The sequence below is a fragment of the Aulonocara sp. 'chitande type north' Nkhata Bay genome, linkage group LG23 (genome assembly GCF_057382095.1).
Source record: "Aulonocara sp. 'chitande type north' Nkhata Bay isolate Kocher_YH1m ecotype deep benthic linkage group LG23, A_spYH_male_GT1.1, whole genome shotgun sequence".
In the NCBI taxonomy this organism is placed as follows: Eukaryota; Metazoa; Chordata; class Actinopteri; order Cichliformes; family Cichlidae; genus Aulonocara; species Aulonocara sp. 'chitande type north' Nkhata Bay.
The window spans coordinates 33,495,123-33,514,743 of NC_141365.1; the positions used below are offsets into that span (position 1 = coordinate 33,495,123).

Genomic DNA, 19,621 nt, shown 5'->3' on the forward strand with positions numbered 1-19,621 from the left:
TGCAATGATTAACAAAATCCCCAGAAACTTTAAGTTGCTTGACTTGGTGAGATTTATTTAGAGCTGGGAAATGTGCATTAACAGCTTAGTGTACCTAGCAAGTAGTCCTGTTTTATTATATTCTGTTAAAAATTTGTCGTATAGCATTTACATATCCGTGAGTTTAAAACTTTAAAAGTGGAAATCTTCTAGGGGTATCTGAAAGCAGCCTCTGCAGAACAGCAAATGAGTCATTAAACAGCACTTCTGCCACCTTGTGGTACAAATGTATGACCCTGATCCTTGTCAGGCGAATATAATTTTGAGGCAAAAACATGGAGTTTTCAGAAGAGATTCAGGAAAAATTAAACCAGTGCAGACCAGCATTTTTTTAGGGGTCAAAAAAGAAAAGTTGTATCTACAACCAGTTTTTGATACGGGCGGTTGCCCGGGGCGGCATCACGGGCATCGGCAAAAAAATAATAATAATAATTTACTCGTACTCATGCTGCCCCGACGTCATGCCAGCGCATATTGGGATAGGCATAGGCACCGATCGGCTTACTATCGCCCATTTGCTGGGAGTAAGGGCACACCGTTTGCGAGGTGCGCCTGCTGCTTGTGGCACAGGGAGGAGAGGGCGGGGCGGCGGGTGATTCTCTGGCTGGCTGGAGCTCGCGAAATAAAATAAAATAAAAACAAAACAGCAAACATGAAAACACCGGACATTATGATACAGATTTATAATTTGCACCGATGTTTTTTTCGAAATTCTGTACGCGAAAAGTGAGCGTGAGAACCCTTGGTGCGCTTCCTCGCTGAAGTCAAAGTAAACTTTATTGTCATCTCCGCTACATACAGTCCAGTATATCAATATATATAAGAACAGTAAGAAAATAAATATACGCTTTATGACTAGGGTTAAATGGATCGCGAGCCGTGGTTTTGTTTTTTTTTTTTCTTTCTCTCGCACTCTTTTTCCGCTTCACTCCTCACGCGAGCCTTGTGCTTTGCGCTGGGAAGAGGAGGGAGGGGCGGTAGTTAGACTTGCACAGGAACAGAGCAGGAGGGGGAGAGAGAGAAAGAGGAAGGTAAAAAGAACCACTAAAAGTGCAAAGAGGGACTTTTGGAGGGGGTTTTGTAATTCAGTGGGGAGGGAGACGAGAATACAGAACATTTGGTCAATGATTAGAAGGATGAATGGTATGAAAAGGGAGTGTGATTATCCAATCCTGAGGGATGGAGACGTCAAAGCTGTAACAGATGAGGAAAAAGCAAATGTGTTGGCTAAAACTTTTGTTAAAGTCCACAGTTCAGGCAATGTTAGTGAGGAAGGGCGACGAGGCAGAGACATGACTATTGCAGAGAATAGAGGCTTAATGGACCTGGTAGGGGATGCAGATGATTCATTAAATATCCTTTTTACAAAGCCAGAACTACATCGGGTACTACAGAAATCTAAATTATCAGCGCCGGGAAAAGATCAGGTATGCTATACCATGTTGAACCAACTCAGTGAGTCAGCTAAAGAACTTTAGGGTTGTATAACAGAGTTTGGGAGGGTGGGAAACTGCCGCAAAGCTGAAAGGAAGCTGTGGTGGTACGGAAACCTGGAAAGGATGTCACAAATCCAGGAAATTTTAGACCTATAGCGTTAACATCGCACATTTGTAAAGTGATGGAGCGTATGGTAACTGAAAGATTGACCTACTATTTGGAAACTATAGGCATAATTATTAGGCAACGTCCTTTCCTTTGGCAAAATGGGTCAAAAGAAGGACTTGCCAGGCTCAGAAAAGTCAAAAATAGTGAGATATCTTGCAGAGGGATGCAGCAGTCTCAAAATTGCAACGCTTCTGAAGGGTGATCATCGAACAATCAAGCGTTTCATTCAAAATAGTCAACAGGGTCGCAAGAAGCGTGCGGAAAAACCAAGGCGCAAAATAACTGCCCATGAACTGAGAAAAGTCAAGCGTGCAGCTGCCAAGATGCCACTTGCCACCAGTTTGGCCATATTTCAGAGCTGCAACATCACTGTAGTGCCCAAAAGCACAAGGTGTGCAATACTCAGAGACATGGCCAAGGTAAGAAAGGCTGAAAGACGACCACCACTGAACAAGACACACAAGCTGAAACGTCAAGACTGGGCCAAGAAATATCTCAAGACTGGTTTCCTAAGGTTTTATGGACTGATGAAATGAGAGTGAGTCTTGATGGGCCAGATGGATGGGCCCGTGGCTGGATTGGTAAAGGGCAGAGAGCTCCAGTCCGACTCAGACACCAGCAAGGTGGAGGTGGAGTACTGGTTTGGGCTGGTATCATCAAAGATGAGCTTGTGGGGCCTTTTCGGGTTGAGGATGGAGTCAAGCTCAACTCCCAGTCCTACTGCCAGTTTCTGGAAGACACCTTCTTCAAGCAGAGGTACAGGAAGAAGTCTGCATCCTTCAAGAAAAACATGATTTTCATGCAGGACAATGCTCCATCACACGCGTCCAAGTACTCCACAGCGTGGCTGGCAAGAAAGGGTATAAAAGAAGAAAAACTAATGACATGGCCTCCTTGTTCACCTGATCTGAACCCCATTGAGAACCTGTGGTCCATCATCAAATGTGAGATTTACAAGGAGGGACAACAGTACACCTCTCTGAACAGTGTCTGGGAGGCTGTGGTTGCTGCTGCACGCAATGTTGATGGTGAACAGATCAAAACACTGACAGAATCCATGGATGGCAGGCTTTTGAGTGTCCTTGCAAAGAAAGGTGGCTATATTGGTCGCTGATTTGTTTTTGTTTTGTTTTTGAATGTCAGAAATGTATATTTGTGAATGTGGAGATGTTATATTGGTGTCACTGGTAAAAATAAATAATTGAAATGGGTATATATTTGTTTTTTGTTAAGTTGCCTAATAATTATGCACAGTAATAGTCACCTGCACACACAGATATCCCCCTAAAATAGCTAAAACTAAAAACAAACTAAAAACTACTTCCAAGAACATTCAGCTTTGATATTAATGAGTTTTTTGGGTTCATTGAGAACATGGTTGTTGTTCAATAATAAAATTATTCCTCAAAAATACAACTTGCCTAATAATTCTGCACTCCCTGTAAGATTCAAAGGAGGGTGGGAGGAATGAGAAATGCAGGACGGACTAGGAGGGAGGAGGTGATCATATCCAGACTGAGATTTGGACATACTGGCTTGAATAATACGTTATTCATGATACGGAAACATAGTACCGGAAAATGTGATTACTGTGGGGTAGAGGAAACTGTAGAACATGTCATGTTGCAGTGTCAGAGGTATCAGGTTGAGAGGAGACATTTGATTCAAAATCTTAGTAACCTAAAAATCACACTGGATTTGGTTGATTTGTTGCGAAAGGAATCGGGAAGTAAAAGTTATCAGGCCTTATTTCAGTTTTTAAGAGAGGGGAACCTGTTTGGAAGGATTTTTTTTTTTTTTTTTTTGAGCGTCGTTCCAGACCATACTACATACCAGTTGGTGGCGGTAATGCACCTTTCAATTGTTTGCCAACCGCCAATACAACTGAAAGAAAGAAGAAAGAAAGAACAGAAAAGACTAAACTAGTAGGCGGGGTCAACTGGATCGGCTCTCCCTGTCCAGTGCGCGCTCCCGATGCAGGGTAACAAACTCAGTTGGGGATACGTACGTTGTCACAAACTGTCTGTGAAATCTTCTTCGGATCAGGTAAGAAATCCCGTGTACTGACAGCACATTACTGGCATAAGTCAGTAGCTGAGTAGATGAATAGTGTTACATTTTCAGTACGTTTGGTGGACGCTTTAATATTTGTTTCAAAAGGGTTAAGAAACTTCGAGTTAATGTACTTTGAACTCGGTTCCATATGACCCCAGCTTTGTTCTGCTGTCAGATTGAGCAAAGAAGCGTCCAAGTCCCATCTTCTGGCTGCCGCTATCCTACATGCCAACCTGCATCAGTGATTACATCCTGAAGCTGGAAGCTATTCCCATCGCCAAGCAGATAGAATAACTTTGCATGTAATAAAGGCATTCTCTCTGTATGTACATCTCATGCATCAGTAAATTTAACTGATTTCAGAAAGGCTTTGTCTTTCAATCTGTTCTCATTACTTATCACATTACTTTCTCAGAAAGGAACCTTTGCACCTTTTTCACAAAGGCATTTTCAAGGCCATCTTATCTACAGCTAGTCTGAACAGATGGAAAGACCTGTGTCCATGAGATTATTGATAGGCATGTGGGAAAGGTTAAGAAAGACCAATAAAAAAAAAAAAGAGTCCAGTTCACACTTGGTTTCAAAGTACACAGCGAGCAGGATCGTGTTGTTGCTATACTTCAAATAGTAGAAATGCCTTGTTTTGCAGTATCAAAACAAGACTGCAATGTCACCTGCAGGATTTTAACTTCTTAAGTTACAAAGCAAAATGTTTAGTTATTGGTAGAGTTAGCTGCGCAAATAAAAATAGAACTGTATGTCCAAAAGATATAGAAAAGATAAAATCTTGTTTTTTAGGATGCAGTGCTAATCTTACCTTGGAGGGAGTCACTGACCTGGTGGACACAAGGTTGTAAGGTTCATTCTGTTCATTTTACTTCATGACTCCTATCTAGACGAGGAGTCAAACTGTTTAAATACATAGTATTTTTTTGTCTCCAGTGGCACTAACAATCTTTCCTATATGAAACCTTTATATATATATATATTAAGCCTTTATATTCTGTCATTGTTCCTGTAAACAGTAATGCCATTAGTGCTTTCTAATAAAACCAGATTTAGAGCCAAAACTCTGTATTTAGGTAGTACCTTCACGCTTTTGTTTATTCTTATATTCATATAGTCCCTGCTGGCGTCTGACAGCAGTTTGAGATCTAGAGTGGTCATTTGTATAACGCTTCTGTGGGGGCGACCGTGGCTCAGGGGGTTGGGAAGCGAATCTGTAACCGGAAGGTCGCCGGTTTGATCCTCGGGCTCTCTGTCCTGGTCGTTGTGTCCTTGGGCAAGACACTTTACCCTACCGCCTACTGGTGTTGGCCAGAGGGACATATTTAAACACTAACTTGAGTTTGTTAGTCTGTCAGAGGACGTCGGACCCTCAGGCCACCCTCATCAAGTCTGTTCCTGATCGTTTGCTCAGATATAAAATGACCTCCAGCAGGCCACTGCTTAACCATGAATCCTGTTGCTCAGCACATGGATGCCTTCACTGTTAACTTTGGCCATGAGACTTGGGCTTGGGACTGTCGACGAAAAGAACACTGGCTTCTGTTATTAAGAAAAAAAGCCAAATCAAACATGCAGAGGTACCTTAAAGTTGGCCTTACACAACAGTGTTGTCACGTGGCTTACTCTGTTCACTTTGTTAAAACAGCCAGTAACGAGTAAACATACGTTCCTTTGTCCTTCCAGTCATGTACCTGTACCTTCTGGGCCTGGTGGTTCTCTACTACCTGTACCGTTGGATCAGAGAGCTCCCCAGGGTCTCTGACAAAAACAGCAAGTATGTGTACATCACAGGCTGCGACAGTGGCTTTGGGAATCTTCTGGCCCGGCATCTTGACAAGCAGGGCTTTCGAGTGATTGCCTCTTGTTTCACTGAGAAAGGAGAAGAGGATCTAAAGAAGTCCTGCTCCAGCAACCTGATCACAACTCATCTGGATGTTAGTTCTCAGGAAAGCATTGACAAAGTTGCGGCAATGATCAAGGATATGGTTGGGGCACGTGGTAAGTTTTATTTGGTGGAAATACCTGCACTTCATTTAAATAGCTGTTTCCCCACAGAGTTTGAGTGCTGTTTATGTTTGTGACCTCTGACTTTCAATAGCACCATTAAGACCAAGTAAGTCTATAGGATCTTCTTTTTCTTTATGCCAACTGGTAAAAAATAAATAAATGGTTGAAAATCACAGAGGTCTCACCAACTGTACATTTCCTGGTAGGACTGTGCCATATCATGTCTTCTGCAATAATACCTGTATACATTTTTAAGTGATATAAAAATGTATACAGGTATTATTGCAGAAGACATGTATACATTTTTAACTGATATAAAAATGTAATAGCCTGATATCACTCTAATAGCAATGCCACATGTTAACTTTCCTTAGTATGTGCACGTATGACGGAAGCCCAGGCACATGTGTCAGCAACAATTTGAATACCTAAAAGAGAGCTGCTTCAACAACCTCCAATAAAGTACTTTGCAAAATATGCAAAAAACTGTTCTTGCTTGAAGGTGGAAGCAACAAATATGTTTCAGCACTCAAGGCAGAAACAGATTATACCAAGTACAACCAGGGTATGAAGGAGGAGATGCCAGCAGCTATGTGCGACCCAAATGTAAATAAAGGACTCCACTGAGCATCACTGAAACTCTGCTAGTAACACTCCATATGACAGGAAGCGCAAATGGTGGATTATGTGGGTACATAGGACTAAACAACTAGTTAAAAAGCTTGTTCCAAGATCCAACATCCCAGTTAGAAAATTTTTATTTAATTCCTAATTTTATTATGTGACAATATTGTGCACATCCATTTGTGCAAAATCTCTAAAGTTAGAAATCTCCTGTCTCGGAGTGATGCTGAAAAACTAGTTCATGCATTTATTACTTCTAGGATGGACTACTGTAATTCATTATTATCAAGATGTCCTAAAAACTCCCTGAAAAGCCTCCAGTTAATCCAAAATGCTGCAGCAAGAGGACTCACAGGGACTAGAAATAGAGAGCATATTCCTCCTATATTCGCGTCTCTTCATTGGCTCCCTGTTAAATTCAGAACAAATTTAAAATCCTGCTGCTCAGATACAAGATTTCATTTAAGGTTTTTTCTCCAGTTTCATGACTGTTTACATTGTAGATTCTCACTGAAGGCATCAAAACTCTGAATGAACACGTGGAATTATGTAGTAAAGACAAAAGTGTGAAATAACTCAAAACATGTTTTAGTTGTTTGATTCTTCAAAATATCCACCCTTTGCTTTGATTACTCCTTTGCACACTCTTGGCATTCTCTCAATGAGCTTCATGAGGTCATCACCTGAAATGGTTTTCCAACAAGCTTGAAGGATTTCCCAGAGATGCTGAGCACTCATTGGCCCTTTTGTCTTCACTCTGCAGTCCATCTCATCCCACAGGATGCTGTGGTAGCCATGCTGATTCAGTGTGCTTTCAGTTTTGAATAAATCCCCAACAGTGTCAACAGTAAAGCATCACACCTACTCCTCCATGCTTTACAGTGAGAACTATGCATGTGTCTGCTACTGGAACTCTGTGTGGCATTTATTTGGGCTCTAATCTGAGGTGCTGTTAACTTGTGACTTCTGAGGCTGGTGACTCGGATGAATTTTTCCTCAGCAGCAGAGGTGACACTTGGTCTTCCTTTCCTGGGGCGGTCCTCGTGTGAGCCAGTTTCATCGTAGCCATGATGGTTTTTGCGACTGCACTTGGGGACACATTCAAAGTTTTTGCAATATTCTGTACTGACTGACCTTCAGTCCTTAAAGTAATGATGTACTTTCGTTTCTTTTTAATTAGCTGATTAGTTCTTGCCATAAAATGAATTCTAACGGTTGTCAAATAGGGCTGTCAGCAGTGTACCAACCTGACCAACACAACTGATGGTCCCAACCCCATTAAGAAAGCAAGAAATTTCACAAATGAACCCTGACAAGGCACACCTGTGAAGTGAAAACCATTTGAGGTGAATACATCATGAAGCTCATTGACAAAAGGCCAACGGTTTACTGTGATGTCAACCCTGAAAGTAGTAAAGGGTGGCTACTTTCAGGAATCTACAATATAAGACGTATTTAGAGTTATTTATTAATTTTCTCTTTGCTACATAATTCCATATATCTTGCTTCATATATTAGATGTCTTCAATATGTATCTACAATGAGAAATGGGGAAGTGATGGTAACAGGGTGCTGTGGGAATGCTACTATGAACTCCAGCTAGGTGAGTGGCTGCAGCAAGTCCCAGGAATAAAATCCCAGATCTCTGTCCAGAAGAGCACAGTCCTAAGATACTGCGCAGTACTCTCTGGGGTCCCTTTAGGGTCCAAATGTCCAAAGAAAAAAATTTAAAGACCTCCAGAAAGCCTGCAGAACTATTGCTCAACTATTAAAAAGAATGTCTGGCTCCTTGGAAGCATAATATGGTCATCCCAGGCAGCCAGTCAGAAGAAAGCTAATGATAGGAGGGTCTTATAGTAGGAGGAGACTGAGTTTGCTTTTACAAACATACAGATAAGAACCAGTATGAGATAAGCAGGGTTTATTCTAAACTCTGTCATGCAGCCTGACTGTAGTAGAGTTTAGGGATAAAAATATGGACCTGGACTTGAGCAGAATAATTTCGCTTTGAGTTATTTTTCCCATTTGAATGTCGATCAACTACTGTTGCTAGTGCACATAAAACATTACTGGTCAAGAACAGATGAATTTCAGCAGACTGTATGTGCTCTTTTTCATTATTTTAGGCCTGTGGGCTGTAGTGAACAATGCCGGCATCTCCATTCCCAGTGCCCCATGTGACTGGCTGACCCTCAATGACTACAAACCCATGCTGGATGTGAACCTGAATGGGGTGATTGGTGTGACCCTAAGCGTCCTACCGCTCATAAAAAAGGCAAGGGGAAGGGTGGTGAACGTTGCCAGTGTGTTTGGAAGGATCAGTCCTGTTGGGGGCCCATATACTGTCTCAAAGTACGGTGTTGAAGCATTCAATGACAGCCTCAGGTAAGGAGAACTCATAAAATATTGGTATGATAATACAAAGATTTCCCGGGTTGATGAAGTGTCCTTCTTAGGTTAAATATGGCACCTTTTGGTGTGAAGGTCCTCTGCATTGAGCCAGGCTTCTTCAAGACAAATGTGACCAACAGTGCTATCCTGAGCAAAAACATTAAAATGATCTGGGATAAACTTCCACAGGAAGTCCGAGATGATTATGGAACGGCATACCTACAGAAAGGTATATGTGGATTACCACTTCTTCCATTTATTTTGGTTCCCAACTGATTATTTGTTCTTATTTCATTTATTTGCCCCTTTTAGCATTAACAACCTTAACTGACAAAGTTGCCAAAATGAGTGATGCAGACTTGATGAAAGTGGTCAGCTGCATGGAACATGCCGTGGCTGCTGTCCATCCTCGCACTCGCTACTCCCCGGGCTGGGACGCCAAGTTCTTCTGGCTGCCGCTATCCTACATGCCAACCTGCATCAGTGATTACATCCTGAACCTGGAAGCTATTCCCATCGCCAAGCAGATAGAATAACTTTGCATGTAATAAAGGCATTCTCTCTGTATGTACATCTCATGCATCAGTAAATTTAACTGATTTCAGAAAGGCTTTGTCTTTCAATCTGTTCTCATTACTTATCACATTACTTTCTCAGAAAGGAACCTTTGCACCTTTTTCACAAAGGCATTTTCAAGGCCATCTTATCTACAGCTAGTCTGAACAGATGAAAAGACCTGTGTCCATGAGATTATTGATAGGCATGTGGGAAAGGTTAAGAAAGACCAATAAAAAAAAAAGTCCAGTTCACACTTGGTTTCAAAGTACACAGTGAGCAGGATCGTGTTGTTGCTATACTTCAAATAGTAGAAATGCCTTGTTTTGCAGTATCAAAACAAGACTGCAATGTCACCTGCAGGATTTTAACTTCTTAAGTTACAAAGCAAAATGTTTAGTTATTGGTAGAGTTAGCTGCGCAAATAAAAATAGAACTGTATGTCCAAAAGATATAGAAAAGATAAAATCTTGTTTTTTAGGATGCAGTGCTAATCTTACCTTGGAGGGAGTCACTGACCTGGTGGACACAAGGTTGTAAGGTTCATTCTGTTCATTTTACTTCATGACTCCTATCTAGACGAGGAGTCAAACTGTTTAAATACATAGTATTTTTTTGTCTCCAGTGGCACTAACAATCTTTCCTATATGAAACCTTTATATATATATATATTAAGCCTTTATATTCTGTCATTGTTCCTGTAAACAGTAATGCCATTAGTGCTTTCTAATAAAACCAGATTTAGAGCCAAAACTCTGTATTTAGGTAGTACCTTCACGCTTTTGTTTATTCTTATATTCATATAGTCCCTGCTGGCGTCTGACAGCAGTTTGAGATCTAGAGTGGTCATTTGTATAACGCTTCTGTGAAAAGCTTGAAACACTGAAATAAAATTATTTCTGAAACATCACGTTTTAAATATTTAGTTTTAGTCTGTCAAACTGGCTGCATCTGTCAACACTGTTATGTCTGCATGACAGTCAACTGTCTTTAGAAAGGATTTGATTTCATACCAACTTTATTTTTTTTTTACCCCCGATTCAAGCATTAAATCGGTTTTAGCCACAATAACCCCTTTTTTTTTTTAGGTTCAATAAAACTCTGCTGTACATGTTTTTGGAAAGCATGTAAATTGGCGCATGTTGACTTAATTTGTACATATAAATGTACAATTTCAGATCGTCTTGACTACTTTGACCAAGTAAACAACTGCAGAATGACAGAATTGTTCAACTGTTTTATTTCAGCATGTGACAAGCTGCAGCACAGTTGATAGCTTAACATAGCAGCTCCAGAATGCCATCTTCTGGTCAAAGTAGACAAGGACAGCCATTTCTTTAACTCCTTTACCAGCAACAAGATTTTCCACTACAAGTATAACCATTGAGAAAATATGCAGTTAACGATGAGTTTTATGTAAAGACTGTTTTATTCCATCTTTCACTGGAAACATTAAATAGAACTTTTTCAGGATGACAAGACAGGTACATTTGTATTTTGACATGTTTTACAAACCAAGTGCTCCTAACCACAGGGCCTCTCTGCTTCTACCCTTCTCTCTTCCCTTCAGTTAGGTTGTCTGGATGTTTATGAGTGCTCCTCAGCCAGTTTCTCAGCTTTCTGAACCACCTCCTCAATTGGACCGACCATGTAGAAGGCTTGCTCGGGCAGAGCATCATACTCACCTGAAATGAAATGAGAACAAAAAAGGCAATTAAATTATAAACAGAGCTGAGGAAGTTGAGGATCACAAGCCATAAAAATTAAAACATAAATAAATTTAAAAAAATAAAAAAAAAATAAATAAAAATGGACAATTCAAACTTACCACCAAGGATGCTCTTGAAGCCCTTGATGGTTTCCTTGAGGGGCACCAGCTTGCCCAAGTGGCCAGTGAAGACCTCGGCCACTTGGAATGGCTGAGACAGGAAACGCTGGATCTTACGGGCACGAGCCACAGTGAGTTTATCCTCCTCAGACAACTCATCCATACCCAGGATGGCAATGATATCCTGTAGTGATTTGTAGTCCTACAGAAGAAGAAAGTAGCCTAGTTTGTTTGAAGCACTTACAGTTGTCATATTAATTCTAATGGTACCAATAAAGCTGCAAACCTGAAGGATTTTCTGCACGCCACGAGCAACATCGTAGTGCTCGGCTCCGACAATGTTGGGGTCCATGATACGGGAAGTTGAGTCCAGGGGGTCGACAGCAGGGTAGATGCCCAGCTCAGCGATGGCACGGGACAACACGGTGGTGGCATCCAAGTGAGCGAAGGTGGTGGCGGGGGCAGGGTCAGTCAAATCGTCAGCAGGCACGTAAATGGCCTGGAAACACAGGACTTGTTAGCATTTTTGGAAGTCCTAGGTTACCCTTTAGGTTGCCAAGCAACAAATAAAACTAGGATTTATTCCTTACTGTCAGTAAGTTTCCAGCTTATGTCAAAGTAAATAGATTTTTGATTTCTAAAATGCAGACTCAGCACTCCTCAAACCTCACCTGCACAGATGTGATTGAACCCTTCTTGGTGGTGGTGATTCTCTCCTGCATGGTACCCATGTCAGTGGCCAGAGTGGGCTGGTAACCCACAGCAGAGGGAATACGACCCAGCAGAGCAGACACCTGAGAGAGAAGGTGAAGTCATCAAGATTGCAGTTTGACAGAATCAGTGTATTTGAAGGAGGAAGAGGGGGAAACAAAATAACTTTTGAAATGAGAATCTTTACATTGGATGTGTGGTGTAGCTAGAGCAGTTGTAAATCTTTATTTTTAAGGAAAGCTTTGGTTTAAATCAAGTTGCACAGACCTCAGAGCCAGCCTGTGTGAAGCGGAAGATGTTGTCAATGAAGAGCAGCACATCCTGACCCTCCTGGTCACGGAAATATTCAGCCACAGTCAATCCAGTCAGAGCAACTCTGGCACGGGCACCGGGGGGCTCGTTCATCTGTCCGTACACCAGCGCCACCTAGCATGGACAAGAGTTTGGTTAAATCAGACATTTTGGAATGTGCTGTAATAAAAATGCATCTTTTTAAAGTTGCTTTCCACAGTCCTCACCTTGGAGGTGGTATCCTTCAGGTTGATCACACCAGACTCAATCATTTCATGGTACAAGTCATTCCCCTCACGGGTACGCTCTCCCACACCAGCAAACACAGAGTAACCACCATGGGCCTTGGCCACGTTGTTGATCAGCTCCATGATCAATACAGTCTTGCCTACACCGGCACCACCGAACAGACCTGTCAAGTCGAGAAAACCAAGTTAGTTTATCACGCATCAAAGTCAAGGCTGAGAAAACGTGCATGTTTGGGCTCATACCGATCTTTCCTCCCTTGGCATAGGGAGCCAGCAGGTCCACAACCTTAATGCCAGTAACCAGAATCTCCTGTTCCACACTCATGTCAGTGAATTCAGGAGCCTCTGCATGGATAGGTGCAGTCCTGGGAAGAAGGGGAAAAAAAGTAGATTAATGTAATCACTGAACACACCAGTTAACATTTAAAAGCACAGCATCTATATATGTCCTATCATAACAGGTTTTATTATTGCTTCAGACTGTGCATGTTTAAACCTCATACAAAAAACTGCAGGATATTTTCAAAGTGTACTTACTGTTTGGTGGAGATGGGACCCCTCTCATCAATAGGCTCCCCGATGACATTCATAATCCTGCCCAGGGTCTCGGGACCCACTGGAATTCTGATGGGGGCACCAGTGTCCAGAACCTTCTGTCCACGGACCAGACCCTCAGTACCATCCATAGCAATGGTACGCACTGTGTTCTCCCCTAAAAACAGAAAGTGCTTTTGATGTGTCTGTTTAACCTAAGAAAGAGTTGCTAGTGGTATTGTAGCTAGGTAGGTGAAGAGTATAATCCAGCTGGCTCACCAAGATGCTGTGCCACCTCCAGGACTAGCCTGGATTCACGGCCTGCCACCTCCAGAGCATTGAGAATGGGAGGGAGACCCTCATCGAACTGGACATCGACAACGGCACCAATGACAGCCACAATGCGTCCGTTGGCGGTGCTGGCAGCGGCGGCAGGTGCGACATAGTCTCTACCTGGAACATGAACCACTGAGTGTCATACAGATGTGCTGCAGCTGTGACCTTGTTATGCATTATGGCCGGAAGAAGCACCGAAAAGGGCTTCTATACTTGTGTGTGTCCGGCCGGTACATCTCAATGTCAAGTGGCTTATGCTAATCTGCGAATAAGTTTTTAAACTGGAAAGTGAAACAGCAGTACTAAGCAGAATTCAGTAAAATTTCAGTTTATTTTATTAAGTGCAAATAAGCGAGTTCTCCCACTAAATAGCGTCAGAGCCAACAGTGACAGATGAATGGATAGCGATTCCGAGCTAGAATTGCTAATGCTGCATACTTGGCCACAAACTCAGTGACACAACTTTGTTTTTCCCTTTATAGTTTTGTTATTTTGGCACCGTATTACCTCCACACGTATCACAAAAGTGAACCGTGTTACCGACTGTCTAACCCTGCTAATCTGCAACTACGAATGCTAACAGCAGTCTTCGACCGCCTCATGTCATTACAGAGGTCATTTCTAATAACACAAGAATAATACAGTCTGCTCATTTCACAATGCGAAGTAACCATGAAAAGATCTGTTTGCACACATGTGTATCCATTTAATGTTTTGGAAACACTCCGGCTGATTTAAAATGTACATTTTAATATTAAGGCCTGCTAAGCCACCGGCAGGCAAGCCAGCGTGTTGCTAGCACCAGCTAAGTTTAGCATGGTCCCTGCCCTCTTCTGACAGCCACGTAAATGCGTCTGTTCTTTAAACAATCTTCTTTCCAGAAACAACGAGCATGCAGGACTCACGTGAAAGGACAGCTGGGGATCCAACAAGAGCCTTCAAGGGCTGGACTCCAGGCTTCAGAGCCTGCAAAGCCCCGGTGCAGCAGCGTCCCACAGCTCCTAACATTGTCAAAATGGCTGAAGGTGGAAAGAGACAGAGGAACTTCAGGCTTTATAACGTATGACCGCTTAGACGAACTGCGCCTGCGCACAACGTAAAACACGCCACAACGAGCATGCGTAGTAGTTAAGCACATGCAGTTGACATTGTGACCTCGATAGAGCTGGCTTATTTGAACCAAATGACCGCCCAAACGAAATGTTATAATCACAGTTATAATTCTTTGTTTTAGTTAATGTAGATGGTTTGGACTCTCAGTGGGGTAGCCAAATTAAATAAAAACCCTGATGAAACTCTAAATAACTAGTGTTATCCATGTAACCTATTTTTATTATAGGTCACTGACAGTGCCCTCATTAAAATGAGAAATAGTTGCCTCAGTTTGCCTCAAGACACTTCTACCGTGTTTACATTATAGCAACAGCCAGTAGACTTTACAGAACAGAATAGCCCTTTATTTTTATTGTACATGTAAATCGAAATTACCTTGCTAATGTTAAAGTTTCACAGCATAAATTGGAGAGTACTGTGCAATAATAGTAATAACAGTAATAGGGTTAGGGTTAATTCAACAATAATTGAATTGTGATTTTAGTTTTACTTAGATTTAGTTTGTTCCTGTCAAACCACTTTTTTAAATTTTGCACATTTATTGCCATTATCAATAAAATATTGAGGACAATTTTGTTGTCCAGAACTGCTTTTAACAATGCAATTTAAAATATCCCATATTCCCTTTATATTGTTCAATATTTTACTATAATACTCATTTTTTACATTCATTATTGATCATTTGTTTTCCATTTTGAAGGTGTGAATAAACTGTTCATCAGTGAAGTAGCAGCAGTTGTTGCTGAAAGTCATGTCCTTAAGAAACAGGAAAATAAACAGCAAAGACTTGACTTGCATCCTGAAAAATGCATCTGACCTTTCATTTAATCAATCCGCTGTTTCTGAAATGATCAGTGGATGTCACAAAGCCATTTAGCATGACCAGGATATACACTGCCAATGCCGTAAAAGCATACCTGGGTAGAAAAACGCACAGATGACTGTACACAGTGAGTGTCTACAGCCATCTGAGGCTCGGTCCTGTTTTGCGGCCATATTTCAGACAGTGGTTTTGAAAATCTTCTCAACTGATGGAATTATAAAAAGCAAAATCGAATGGGGCCGAGTACAATAATTGAATCTGTAATGTGCCCTATAAATGCTAGAAATATGGTGTTTAACAAGATACTTACTATGGATGGCATTACATTGTCCTCCAGTAACACTTTGAGGAATCTTGGAATCTTGTTTTTGACCAGGATGCATCTCTCAATTTTTATATTAAAAAAATGTAGGACTTGCATTTGCACAGTATCTCTAAAATCACTAACATCCTGACTCAGAGTGATGCTGAAAAACTAGTTCATGCATTTATTAATTCTAGGGCAGACTGTTGTAGTGCATTATTATTAGGCTCTCCAAAAAACTCTCTGAAAAGTTTATCCAGAATGGTGCAGTGAGATTACTGACAGAGTCTAGTAAGAGAGATTCTATTTCTCCAACATTGGCCCCCTGTTACATACAGAATCTCATTTAAATTTCTTCTCTACGAATACAGGATCTTAAATAATCAGCGCCCATCGGATCTTAAAGACCTCATATTACTGTATCAGCCCATTATAGTGTTTAACCCTCCCTCAGAAAGCAGGATTACTTGTTGTTAGAGTATAAAGTAGATTGGGAAGCAGAAGCCCTCTTCTGTGGAACTAGCTCCCAACTTGGATTTGGGAGAAAAACACCCTCTCACCCTTTTAAGATTAGGCTTAAAACTTTCCTTTTTAGCAAAGCTTATAGTGAGGGCTGGATCGGATGACCTTGAATCCTTCTATAATAGGCCTAGGATGCTAGGGGCTTCCCATGATGCACCTTTTTCCACTCATTATCTGTTTATACACATATTTATTTCTGTCTCTCTGTAATTTGGTACTGTATAAATATAATTGAATTGTGTTTAATTTGATTCAGTTTGATTAAATTGTGATCCACCATGCCAAACTTGTCAGAGGATGAAACAAAGGTAGCGTTTCATCTGTGTTCGAATTGTACAATCTCTGTTTGTGCCTTATACAATTCAGACTGTTTGTTCGCCCATGTTTCAATGAATTGCTACATTTAATTCCCATTTTGATAACAAAATATAAAGACATAACAGATGGCTCAAGGCATCTGCACGAGAGAGAGAGAGAGAGAGAGAAATATGGGAAATATTTTGTCACGGCGAGTGAGATGAGCAGGCACTTGTAAAGGTGTGATGGTGGTTTATTAAACACAAAATAAAAATGGACAAAAGGTGAACCGAACAAGGACTAAACTAGACTGGGAACAAACTGACTACAGAACCTGAACATGAATGAAAGCGAGCAGAAACACTTGGCGGTTGACAGCAGGGAAACACACAGATGAAGCAGGGTGGAATACACAGACAGACCAGCAACTACAATGACAGAGGACACGACTTAAATACACACAGAGAAACACAGGGGAATTACACACAGGTGGTGGACACAGCTGGGAATAATCAACAAGACGAGACAAAGGTAAAACTGAACACACTCACATGAGACACAGACCTTCACAATAAAACAGGAAACGAGAACACTACACCAAGACGCAGACCTGACACTGAGACAGACAGACAGAATGACACATGGAACCTGAACTAAACTAAACGTGAGATACAACTGAGAACAAATCCTTAAACATGAATAAACAGAAACATAGAATTCTAATAATAATAATGATACTCATAGCGCCCAAAACCACAATAAACATTCAAAAATAAACTAATCAATCAAAACTCAAAATACTGGGTCGAAACTGACCCAGAACCGTGACATATTTTGAGTTAGTCTGTAGGATGAAACTGGGAAATTGTGAATTGTAATTCCACTAGATTTACAGTAGAGGGAGCTGCCGTACCAAAAGATATAGAATGTGTGACTCATGCTCTTTCCTAGTGTAAGCACTGTTGTTTGGGGTTTTTAGTGTATGAATATGTATAGAAAAGTCTGTTGTCTTTGTTTTATTACACTTTGCCTTTTCAGCAGCACATAGTTAACACTTTAACAAGCAGGAATGTCTGTGTGCTAATCTTATGCTCTGTATAGAACCATTCTAATCTTAAGTATGCTTTGTAATCAGATGTGATGTCTGATTTTGACTTTTGGCAAAACTGCAGGTGAGTCCAGTCAGCATGAAATAATCAAGTTTAGTGTTTGCTGATGCACTCGTGGTATTCTATTAGTTTTTTAAACAATTTTTTTAAACACCTATAATTTGGGTTATTGCTTTAAGTGAAAAATTGGCATCCCTCCCCATGCCTGTAGATGACTATCTGACAACCAGCAGGCTCAGATAGAGCTCTACTAGTCTGAATTTGCCTGCAAAAACAGCACATGAGTTAAGCATCCTTTGCATGCCCCAAAGTAATGTCTGATGACTGATGACTGAGATTAGTTGCTAGGCTTTGTGGTTTGTGTTGCTGGATTGTTACAGGTAGAAGCTCGTTGAAAAAAACTATTTTAACAATTCTGCTGAAAAAGCTCCAATGTTGTTGGTGGAATAATACTGACGTCAGTTAGCAGCCTTTACTTAGTGTTAGACAGACTTTGAGTTTCTGTTACTGTAGCCACAGTGATCTGCTATATGAGTTCACAAGAGTGTGATACAAGAATCAACATGTTTATTCAAACAGTCAAATGCAGCAGAGGTCGATGTGGTTACCATTCAAGCACATAAGCTTAATGTGCTAATGTTAATCATTACGGAGTTATCTGTAGAATCTACTCTCTGTTTGAATCGACAAAAAGTAACCTTTGACCTTCTATGGGCACTATCTATGGGCAAACTGTATTTCCTATTTTTGATCATGAGATGATGGGAGCAGTTAGAATGCTCACAGTGGAAGTCGTGCTTGCATATGCAATTGACACCCCTTTCTCAACGAGAAGTTTGGGCTTGGGTGAGCCTGAGTGCTGAAGATATCTACCTATTCGGAACCATGGTAACAGGGTTCTGGCTGATCGGAGCTGGCTTGGCCCTGACTTATCGAAGAATTAAGAAAGCGGAACCGGCTTATTTTGTCAGTCGTTTTCAAATGTCTTGAACTTTAACATTTAACATGCTAGCTGAGGCCTGCAGAGTCTGAGATCTAGGTTTTGGATTTTTGCAGTTTCTGCAAACATTGCATGGTCTGACCTTGTGGTGAATTTGCTGGAACATTCAGTCCTGGAAAGACTGTGCGATTATGTTAGCATCCAGAATTCTGCTTTTATGGAAGTGCTCACACTTACTGATGATCAGTTAATCAGTTTCATTTGATTACCAGGACCTGGCTGCTGCTTTATCTCTCAGTTCCTGTAAAGGCATATTTAGGTCGATGTAGAACTGCAAAGAGTTCTGTGAAAACCTTTTACATGGCAACCAAAAGCCTGAGCTATTGACTCCACTGTGGTATAGCCCTCAGCTCTCCTTTACACCACACTGATGCGAGGGCTTGTTGGGACACATATGCGTGTTTTGTTGCTCCAAACAATCTTAAAAATATGTGATATGCATTGATGCGACAATCAAGAGCTTCGCATGTCATGCGTCTGTGGTGCTGTAACTATCTGTTTAAAGATCATGCATTATCTTGTAAAAGCAGTGATTAAACTAAAGTCACCGGAAAGATGTCTGGAGGGGTTATGGAATTTCAAAGAGCTAAGTGGTTTCTTCCATAGTGTCATAAAAGAACGATCTGCCATACACGTCTTCTTCCAATGAAGCTATTTGCTCATTAAAATTCAATTCTGTGTCACTGCATCAAAATACCATGCCCTGCTCTTTATTGATGCCCTTTAGTGGTGTCTGCATGTGCTCAGAGCATCACAGTACACTTTCAGATAGGATCATCTTTATTAATTTATTATCATGCTCTCAATGAATGTCAGTTAATTGTTGTGAAATTTAGAGTCATGGTGGGTGTTGCGTTTAGAAAACCGTCAACAAATAAAAGTTCATAGATGGAAAATGCAACCCGTTTTTAATAATGCAAAAAAGTGAGAAAACAGAGCTCAAAAAAGTGTCATGAGAGTTTTGTGGATTTGCAGCTGTTTGTTTAGTTTTACAGAAGATTTTCTAAATTTTTTGGCCCTTCATTTTTATTAGACGTGTCATATTGAAATTCAGTGCTATGCTGCATCCTAGTTTTACCATATGGTGCGTGTTATGGAACAAAAAAAGAGTCTGTGCAACAGACGTTCCCTTGATTCATGTGAAATATCCAAAGCAGAAGCAGAAACGACAAAAGTAACTTCAAGAGTTTCTTGCTTTGCTTAATCAGCACTTGAAACTT

The 19,621-nt window shown here is 41.0% G+C and overlaps 2 protein-coding genes across 4 annotated transcripts; one reads left to right on the forward strand and one right to left on the reverse strand.

The window, feature by feature from the left end:
* The first annotated feature begins 3,533 nt into the window (after positions 1 to 3,533).
* LOC147302257 (retinol dehydrogenase 7-like) lies at positions 3,534 to 10,195 on the forward strand. 3 transcript variants are annotated; one of them, XM_086282051.1, is made up of 6 exons: positions 3,586 to 3,690; positions 5,120 to 5,285; positions 5,392 to 5,706; positions 8,466 to 8,724; positions 8,796 to 8,959; positions 9,043 to 10,195. In XM_086282051.1, exons 3-6 carry the CDS (start codon positions 5,394 to 5,396, stop codon positions 9,264 to 9,266), a joined length of 960 nt encoding a protein of 319 aa, XP_086138177.1. In that variant the 5' UTR covers positions 3,586 to 3,690; positions 5,120 to 5,285; positions 5,392 to 5,393; the 3' UTR covers positions 9,267 to 10,195. The 3 variants fall into 3 exon arrangements, with proteins under 3 accessions (XP_086138176.1, XP_086138177.1, XP_086138178.1); XM_086282050.1 differs by lacking the exon at positions 5,120 to 5,285 and having other exon boundaries at positions 3,534 to 3,690; XM_086282052.1 differs by lacking the exon at positions 3,586 to 3,690 and having other exon boundaries at positions 5,105 to 5,285.
* Positions 10,196 to 10,502: 307 nt separating this feature from the next.
* Positions 10,503 to 14,296, reverse strand: LOC147302258 (ATP synthase F(1) complex catalytic subunit beta, mitochondrial). Its single transcript, XM_086282049.1, has 10 exons — positions 14,139 to 14,296; positions 13,177 to 13,350; positions 12,901 to 13,075; positions 12,607 to 12,728; positions 12,343 to 12,527; positions 12,092 to 12,250; positions 11,785 to 11,907; positions 11,400 to 11,612; positions 11,114 to 11,315; positions 10,503 to 10,970 (listed from the first exon to the last, which is right to left on the reverse strand). The coding sequence occupies exons 1-10, from the start codon at positions 14,239 to 14,241 to the stop codon at positions 10,873 to 10,875; spliced, it is 1,554 nt and encodes a 517-aa protein (XP_086138175.1). The 5' UTR covers positions 14,242 to 14,296; the 3' UTR covers positions 10,503 to 10,872.
* Positions 14,297 to 19,621: the final 5,325 nt, after the last annotated feature.

Bases quoted from the DNA above. Each gene is read 5' to 3' on its own strand.
- LOC147302257 (XM_086282050.1), top strand. From the start codon at position 5,394: ATGTACCTGTACCTTCTGGGCCTGGTGGTTCTCTACTACCTGTACCGT. The intron at 5,707-8,465 runs GTAAGTTTTATT...TCATTATTTTAG, and splicing joins GGATATGGTTGGGGCACGTG to GCCTGTGGGCTGTAGTGAAC. The intron at 8,960-9,042 runs GTATATGTGGAT...TGCCCCTTTTAG, and splicing joins AACGGCATACCTACAGAAAG to CATTAACAACCTTAACTGAC.
- LOC147302258 (XM_086282049.1), bottom strand. From the start codon at position 14,241: ATGTTAGGAGCTGTGGGACGCTGCTGCACCGGGGCTTTGCAGGCTCTG. The intron at 13,076-13,176 runs GTGAGCCAGCTG...TTCTGTTTTTAG, and splicing joins GGAGGTGGCACAGCATCTTG to GGGAGAACACAGTGCGTACC. The intron at 11,613-11,784 runs GTGAGGTTTGAG...CTGTGTTTCCAG, and splicing joins GTTCAATCACATCTGTGCAG to GCCATTTACGTGCCTGCTGA.